Source organism: Mus pahari, chromosome 9 (assembly GCF_900095145.1).
Source record: "Mus pahari chromosome 9, PAHARI_EIJ_v1.1, whole genome shotgun sequence".
NCBI classification, from domain to species: Eukaryota; Metazoa; Chordata; class Mammalia; order Rodentia; family Muridae; genus Mus; species Mus pahari.
This window is the reverse complement of record NC_034598.1, coordinates 7,549,376-7,558,670: the sequence shown is the minus strand read 5'-3', so window position 1 is coordinate 7,558,670 and position 9,295 is coordinate 7,549,376. Positions and strand designations below refer to the sequence as shown.

General features: G+C 39.9%; 1 protein-coding gene across 1 annotated transcript in view; it reads right to left on the bottom strand.

Moving 5' to 3' along the window:
- The window catches only part of Ak9 (adenylate kinase 9), a 128,348-nt gene that overhangs the window by 113,345 nt on the left and 5,708 nt on the right, over window positions 1-9,295 (bottom strand). Inside the window, exons 2-6 of the mRNA XM_029542577.1 lie at window positions 8,943-9,070; window positions 7,528-7,591; window positions 5,131-5,183; window positions 4,936-5,032; window positions 2,738-2,850 (exon numbers count right to left, since the gene is read on the bottom strand). Coding sequence (XP_029398437.1) covers window positions 2,738-2,850; window positions 4,936-5,032; window positions 5,131-5,183; window positions 7,528-7,591; window positions 8,943-9,059 — 444 coding nt within the window. The 5' untranslated portion in view covers window positions 9,060-9,070. The remainder of the gene's footprint in view (window positions 1-2,737; window positions 2,851-4,935; window positions 5,033-5,130; window positions 5,184-7,527; window positions 7,592-8,942; window positions 9,071-9,295) is intronic.

The following is a 9,295-nucleotide window of genomic DNA, read 5'->3' as shown; positions in this document are numbered from 1 at the left end:
CTGGTGAGATGGCTCAGTGGGTAAGAGCACCCGACTGCTCTTCCGAAGGTCCGGAGTTCAAATCCCAGCAACCACATGGTGGCTGATAACCATCCGTAACAAGATCTGACTCCCTTTCTGGAGTGTCTGAAGACAGCTACAGTGTACTTAAATAAATAAAGTCTTTTAAAAAAAAAAAAAAATACTGTTCCTTTACCTTTAAAGTCTTTGGACTTTGGGTATTTAAGAACTCATCCTAGATTGCCTGGACAAGACCTCTTAAGGCAATGCCGCCCTAGATTTATATCCCAGGCAGATATAGGTCTTACACAAGAACAATTGGCCATATAATCTCATTCTTTACATCATCAAAATCGTAATGGTGTGAGATAATAACTTGGTATTTTTAGAGAATGTGCATGTCAAATTGTAAAGATTTGTTCTCAATATCCTCAGTTTCTACCTGTTTCAAATAATGGTGTTAATTCTCAAGGACTTATACTTAATCAGTTATTGCAAATGGATACTCATATTTCTGATTTTAGCAAAATAAAATATGCACATGTGACTATTGCTACCTTTTCAGGCTTTTTAGTTGCAACTGCTTAACAGGAAAAGCAACTACAAATGTAATTAGTCATTGCATATGTTAATTTTTTTTTTTTAAGCTTGGTGTTCCAAATCAAATTAAAACAGATATTTGAACTGGCTATTACAGTCAAGCATTTGAGATGTTTTGTCAACAATTAATGTTACCCACATTACTGGGATTTTAAAAATAATTCACAAGGACAAGGTATTGTGGAACTTTAAAACTATATCTTGTTAAAAAACAAAAAAGGGGGTAATTATATCCCCGTGCACATTATTTAAATCACGCTTTTTACTTTTAAAATTTAAAAACTCCTTGCTGAGTGCCTTACAGTATCCTACAACTAGGCACACTCATGTCTAGGTGAGATGGAAGGATCCACGTATTGGCATATGGCATGATCCTGATCAGGTATTAAATATGGGGAAGAGGGCATGTTTGTGTTTTTTCCACAGAATGCTGCAGGAGCGTGCTAGCTGCCAGAGTGATTGGTGTGACATGTTGACACAAAAGGATAATGCTGACCTGTGAGCTTGCTGAGTGCCCTGACAATGGTGACAGGAAAGCTGTATTGGGTAGATGTTCTTGACCTACCTTTGTTTGCCTATGTCCCAGACTAGACAAACTAAGTTGCCTTGCTTCAAGCTTTTAAACCTTGTGGGACAGAGAAAATAGAGACTGTGGAAACTGTTTTTAGAAAAGTTAATCAAGAGGAGGAATTATAATGACTCTTCTCTTTCCTTTAATGTTGATCAGTTATTCTGACTCAATCATGGACTGGTCTAGAATAAAATCCATTATTGGAGATTCCAATCATGAAGATAGCTAAAAATCTTTATTAGCCAGCAGTGTTAACTTGGAGCATAGCCTCCACTATTTACATGAGAAGTAACAGTTTTTCTGTTGATTCTCAAAGCCACCTCCCTCACTTCAGAAGGTGAGACTTGGGCCTGATCATTGCTAATTTGCAACCGATTGAATGCCTGGGATATCTCCACAGACAACCTTAATCCTGTTGCTTTCAACTTTGACTTTGTTTTTCAAGCAGGTTGGTTACCTCCATATAGGCTCACCTTCAGCAAAGAGCAGATGGCAGTGATTCATCCCTATGAAGAAATGCATTGAGTACATATTGTGGCTTTGGTCTGATTGGGAAAAAGGTGTGCAATGAGGGCCGGCAGTCAAGGATGGTCCACTGGGTCTATGGCTTATTTCAACCTAAGACAGAGGCATGTGCCAATAGGCTGTGTTTGTTCATAATAAACACTAAAATGCCGTGTTTGTGTAAATAAACACAAACAAGCTATATGTGTTCTCCAAGATGGGTCAGAAAAAGTCCAGTTAGATTAGGTCCTAAGACAGGTGCTGTTGCCAGCCACCATAATTCCCAGGCAGGACCATAAAGCATAAGTATATTTTATGCCCCAGTCCAGCTAATTTTTAATAAATAAAAAGGGAGGAACTGTGCCCTTTCCCTGGCCTTGAGCAGGCTGGCTCAGACCTCACTTGCCACAGGCATCTAGCCCACCTAGGGTGGAGTTTCTGACCTAGGTAAAGTCTATTGTTCTGCCACATCTGTGACTTTCCTCCCAAGACAGCACTACATGCTGAGAGGCTGAACCTGTTCTCCTGACACTATCCTGACAAAGCAATGAGATCCTGGCTTGGTGGGGGATGGGTTCCCCTCCTTTATAAACTCAGACTCTTGAGTAGACATTGGCCTTGATCAGAAAACTTTGTCTTGGCTCGTTATTTTTCTTTCAGCCTTTCTCATCCAAAACCCCATCTTTACTTTCAGAAATCCAGTCACCTGTTGCTGCAGGTGGCTACACAGATGTTTGTGGATTTGGGGACTAAAAACCCTGTGAGCTCTTAACTGGTCATTATGGTTCAGTTCCTAAGTCTGGGTCATGACCCTGGTTGACCAGTCCTGGTGTGGATGCTTAGTAAACTACCCTGTCTGACTGAGATTGGTGTTTCTGTGGTTTGTGAGGCGACTCTTGAACCCCAGCATCTAAGTGTCTGCACTCACATGTATAAGCCCCTCTACAGAAACACTATTAAAAATAAAAGAAATATAATTTTTTAAGCCTGAAAGTATTCCTTGAACTTAAATTCTCTGAAAAACAAAGACTTGCTGTCCCAGGAAGCAATTAATATCCTTACCTTAATATTGATTATGATATCGGGTTGTAATTCTAAATTTTTAACAAATTCTATTTGCTTCAAAGAGGTCATGTTATCTTGTGCAAGTGATGGCATTTCAGTGATGATGTAGCCTGTAAAATATAAGTTAACAATTTGTAATATTATCATTATGAGAGGGCACAACTTTATTATAGTTATTTTATAAAATACTTTATAAAATACTGTATAACTACTAATGAGTAAGTATGATTTGCAAAATTATGTCACAAATTTTAAGTTAATTAGTTAATAGTTATTACTATATAAAGTATTTTAAAAAATCATCAAGCTAAGAGGAAACACCTTTAAAAATTCTGAGCCAGGGAAGATGGCTCAGCAGGCAAGGGTATTTGTCACAAGACCAATGACCTGAGTTCAATTCCCCAGGACTCATGACTAAAGGGAGAGGACCAACTCCCGCCAGTTTTCCTCTGACCTCCCATGTATACCATAGCCTATGTGTGCTCCTCCCTACCATAATAATACATGCTCTAAATTCTTTAAAAATCTAAGTTTATTTTAGATGAGACAGTTATGGAAAGAAACTGTATGCTAATATTTTTTTCAACTCAGTTTAGAAATAGTCCTATAACCTTTTATGTGACCTATTATTTCGATCCTTAAATTAGTACCAAATAGCATAGGAGGACAGATGCACATGATATCTATGCAAATTATAGAGAGTGATGAAATACCCAGGTACCCTCTGTATAGTGTAACCATTGGAACACAGTAAGATTTGGCCTTAGAACCTCTATTGGCTTGCATTCTACTTAGAAGCCTTAGTCTTCTCATTAAATGTGTCTTGGGTATTGCTGTCATATTGATTTCCTTAATACATTTTAAAATTATGTCACTTGATTGCCCAATAAACATTTCTCTTTTTAATGAAACAAGTCTCAATTCCTCAGCTAGAAATTAAAGGCCTTTGTCTTAGGGTTTTACTGCTGTGAAGAGACACCATGACCATGGTAACTCTTATATGGGAAAACATTTTATTGGAGCTGGCTTAGAGTTCAGACGTTTACTATGTTATCCTCATGGTGGGTGACATAGCAGCATCCAGGCAAACATGGTGCTGTAGGAGCCTAGAGTTCTATATCTTGATTCACAGCCAGCAGCAGGAGACTTTGTGCCACACTAAGCCTAGCTTGAGCATAGGAATCTCAAAGCCCGCCCCCACAGTGACACACTTCCTCCAACAAGGCCACCCCTCCTGATAGTGCCACTTCCTATGGGCCATGCAGGAGTCTCTGGGGGCCATACCTGTTCAAACCACCATAGACTTCAATATATTCCTCAGCTACTTTTATCCCCCTCCCTCTTTAAGGGACAATTGCAAACTATGTTTCAACCTTTAGAATTTAGCAAAAAACTTTTATAAGAAGTGTATACAGTGAGATAATTACTTCAAGGAAAATGATACTATCTGGTGCTATATTCCCGATTTGCTTTGATACAGTTTTTTTTTTTTTTAAATTTTACTGTACAATATTTTATTTTTAATCTCTATATGCTGATGTAGCCTTTTAGATTTTAGTCCTGAGAACTGAAACCAGGGCTTTGATTTAGCTAGGCAAGTTTTCTACCAGCCAACTACTTCTGCAACCCTCTTAACAGCCTTAACATTACGGTTTTCCCTTAACTCTTTTTGGGAATCTTCCTTCCTTCCCTCCTTCCTTCAACAAATCTATTTCAGGCAATGTCTTTCTCACAAGGGAATGTTAATACTTCTTCCCCGTTTTTTGCAAATATCTCAGAGTGTTGCCCTGGCTTCTGTTGCCTTGTCTGAAGAATTAGAGAAAGCAAGGCCCTTGCTCAGAATGTGCAGGGAGAGACATCTTGGGCGTGTCATAGAGAGTGGGCTGGGTGATCAGGAGTATCTCTGGCAATGTGTAGCTTCAGAGGGAAGCTGTTGCAGCTCACAGAAACCGACTGCCTACCACCCAGGGTGAGAGGAGAGCAGCGGGCAGAAACTAGAGGCGTGGCAAGAAGGCCATGGCATCTTTTTGATGCTGTGACTCCTCGTGTAGCAGAGCGCTAAACAATACTGGGTATCTTTTAAAAAGTCACTGTGGACATTAGTGAAGTATAACCAAAAGACTGCTGTTGGATCTATCTGGTATGCTCAGCTCAGTAGGGGCCGTGGGCAGAGGAAGTCACACGTGTGCACCTACCAAAGTGAGCAACTTCTGGAGACTTGATCTTCTCTAAGATCAGCTTTGTGACCAGCTCGTCTGGGACACTGTGACCGCTCACCAGCAGTGACTGCAGCTAGAACAAGCAGAGATGTTATGTGTTACTGTAACTATCTATCCGGGATTCACAATTTTGGGGTTATCATAGTACCTTTAAAATGTAGATTTGCTCACCATTGCTCCGGTCTCATTCTCAGCAGCAAGGCACTCTTCCAAAACTGATAAAGCTAAAACAAGAGTTCGAGATATGAGTGCAAGCCGATATTTGGATTGCTAAAGTAAGAAACATTTTCTGAATGTTTGGTAACTGGTAGCAGATTAATGTGGGGGTGTCACCTAAGAATTTACAAAGCATATTTATGCATGTTACTTTGTTTAAGGTTGGACAAAGCAGGCAATGGACTGTTCTGCAGAGAGCTTGCGTTGGCCACTCCACCAACTTGGCAACCTTAGTGGAGTTACTCCCTAAGCCCCGTTGTGCCTTGGATGTGTGTTCTGTGGGAAGCAGTAGACGGAGGATGAAAGGTGGTGGTGGTGACAGTTATAAATTGTCTTACATCACACAAAGTATACAGCAGCATTATCAGCCTAGATCCTTTTATGTCCTAGTCAAAGGAAGAGCCCCGCCAGGCTGGAGAGATGGCTCAGTGGTCCTGAGTTCAACTCCCAGCAACCCCACAGTGGCTCACAACCACCTGTTTGATTTGATTCCACTTCTGGCAGGCAGACATATATATGGATGGAAAAAAAAAAAAAAAGCTGGAGAGGTGGCTTCTCTTGTAGAGGACCCACATGGTAGCTCAGAGCCCTCTGTAACTCCAGTCCCAGAGGACCCTAACCCTCTTCTGGCCTCCTCAGGCATGGGCACACACGTGGTGCACACACTTTTGTCATGTTTTCTTCTTCACTCATCTGTCCACCTGATGAATACTAACTTTCTAATAGCATCAACCCAGCCATGTTTATTAAATGTGTTTAGCTCTGCCTTTCCTCTAGATCTCTATGGGCCACCTCTCTACAGTTTTCTGTTTTGTTTTAAATTAAACAGTTTTTGTTTGGGAAGTCTTAAAGAATGGGGTCAGGCTCCCGCCATCCCACTGGGCTCTCTTCCATCAGGTGAAACACACAAAAAAGAAAAATAAACACATAAAAGAGAAATAAAATCTTTCCTTAAAAAGGGGAACATTTCGGAATTCTAGGTGAGTGTGCTCCGAGTTACCAGACTGTTCCCCACACACATACAAAACCTGTGGTATCTCATTTACACCGATGGAATGCAGAATGCCTGTTTCATAACATCCTTGCCAATAATGACTACGGTTATTTCAGTGAGGTTAGAGGTTCACCAACTTGTTAGGCAAATACAAATCAGTGTCAATTATTTTTAATGATAGGTGGTTATTTTTTTTTCTTTTCTTATATTGTTTAGATTTGGTTCTACTTTTATGAGTGTTGTGTGTGTACATATATGTGTGCTATGTGTATAACCTGTGTGTATACCTGTGTGTATGTGTATATGCATGTATCATCTATGTATGTATGTATGTATGTATGTATGTATGTATGTATGTATATGTATGTACACATGTGTATATGCGAGCACATGGAATGTGGAGCTACAGATCCATCTCAGGTCTCGTTCCTCAGAATCTATCCACCTTGTAGGCAGGGCCTGGGGCTCTCTAGCCAATCAGGTGAGGCCAGCTGGCCAGTGAGCTCTAGGAATCCTCTTGCCTCTGCTTACCCAGCACAGGATCATAAGCATGTGCCACTATACATGGCTTGTGTGCATGGATGCTGGGGGTGGAACTCAGGTCCCCACGCTTATGTACTTGTGTGATAAGCACTCTACTGACTGAGTCATCTCCTCATTGCCTTCTGGACAAGTTTCCTATTTATTTTTTCTTACTTTTCTATTAGGAAATAAATAGCTTCTGATTAGAAGGACATGTGTGTGTGTGTGTGTGTGTGTGTGTGTCTGTCTGTCTGTCTGTCTGTCTGTGTGATGTGTATATGTCTGTGTGTGTGGTGTGTGTGGTGTGTGTGTGTCTGTATGTATGGTATGTTTGTGAGTCGGTGTGTCTGTGTGTGTGGTATGTGTGTGTCTGTGTATGCATGCACACACTCATATCAATCTGCTGTCTTATACATGTTGCAGAAAATGTAAGGAAATCTATAAGTTGAAAACACACCTTTTAAATAAAAGTAATAAAGTCCTGGGAAATGCTCTGAAGAAAGCTTCAGCTTTCTTCTCTCATCCTTTAAGAAGATGGTCTCTCTCTCTCTCACACACACACACTCTCATCCTTTAAGAAGATGCTCTCACACACATAAACAATTCTGATGAAAATAGAAGTTTAGAGGAAAGGCAGAGGCAAACATATTTAATAAACATGGCTGGGTTGATGCTATTAGAAAGTTAGTATTCATCAGGTGGGCAGATGAGTGAAGAAGGAATCATGACAAAATATGAATTATGGAATCCTAGATGGGCATTTATCATGCAGTTCTACTTTATATGAACCTTTGAAATTATTAATACTAAAATATTGAGAAAAAAATCAAATTTACCTTCAACACGAATACATTTCCATGCCTGTGCTATGTTACGGGCTAAAGTTGTCTTCCCAGCCCCCTTTAAAAGAGAAATGCTATTTAAAATACAACAAAATGTTCATTTCTTGGTTAAGCAGAAGCACCAACTTAAGGAATTCTATTAATGGTTATTATTACATAAATATTTACCTACAAAATGAAGGGAGCCCTATATATTTAGAACTTCATCTCCATTAATTCTTATATATTCTACATATCCTGAACTTTTAAAGTATGTTATCATTTAAGGAAATTAGGAAACTCTGCCATCAAGATATTGTAAGAATTTATAGTCTTAATTATTAAGCATTATAAAATGTATTGAGATTTTGTCTATTTTCTTTCTAGAAGAAAGTTTGGTGACTTCCATTTAATAATTTTCTTTCTTTCCTCTTCTTTTTGCAATACTGGGGTTTGACATATTGAGCCTATGTATGTGAGAACCTTCCATTGAGCAGTATCATGGGGGCTGCATTTAGTCCTTATTCTGAGATGCAGACTCAGTAAGCCTTCCAGGTTGGCCTTGAACTTACTCAGCAGCCAGAGCAGGTTTTAAGGCTGTGACGCTCCTGCCTCAGCCTCCTAAGCAGCTTCAGCTCATTCAGCAGAGGTGAAGGGCAGGTAAAATCTTGTAACTGGGGCCTTTGAAGAGCACCGCATTTCGAAGCTGAAAAGCTGTTCCCATGAGCTAATATTTGCATCTGGATGACATCAGTGGTAACGTTTTTAGAAACATAATGAAAATTGTTGGAAGTATTTCTTGGGACCTGTCCTATGGTTCCTATCAGAAATTAAGCTAAAGATGGGATCTCTTTTAGCAGCTGCTGTTCTGGAAGTTTCCCTAACTGAACAGCCCTGTCCTCTAACTATCGAGTAACTCTGTGGCTAAAGACCAGACTCATATGGGGGTCCTTTCTAAGCTGCCTAGAAGCCAGCAATCTTACGACAGCTCCTTCTGGTTTCTTCCTGTTGTGTGAAGATGATGACAGTTGCTTCTCTAGTACACTACATGCTCACCGCCCCCAGCACCTTCCAGCGGTAAAACGTCCCTGCGTAGATATCCAGAGAGTCTCATGACAAGTTTCTAAGTAAACCTTACATCTAAATAAAATCTGAAATAGCCTAAGATCTCACACCAGCAACAATCAAATGGTACAGAGTTCTGATATGTTATTCCCGTAAAATATTAACACAAACGTCAATACAGCATAAGGAGAGAGATAGTTCTGACCTCAAAACCAGTATTATATCATAGTTAAAGTAATATTGTGAAAATCTATCAGACACTAAAACAATACGCACACACATTTTGTGGATTCCATTCTTGCATGCTCACATAAGATTGAGATTTTTAAAATAAAAAAAATCAAATGTTAGGAGAGATAACTTACAGGTTTTCCAAATATAATAAAGCAAGCCGGTTTGGACAGCAAACAGTTCCTGTCAGTTTCATCTTCATTAAAGATGTCTGCAAATGGATGTTCTTCTGTCTTTTCTTCAGAAGCCATAATTCAAAGTACTACAGTAAAAAAGGCAAAGCTGAAGGCTTACAGTGTTGGAGCAGAAATATGGGGAAGAACTCCACCAAGCTACTTAGCTCAGAGCTGGCCTGGGTCATCAGATGTTTGAGAGAGAAACAGTACATCACCAAACCTGCTCAAAAGGAAAGTCACCATGCCCAAAAGACAAATAAAAAGATGGACACACACACACACACACACACACACACACACACACACACACA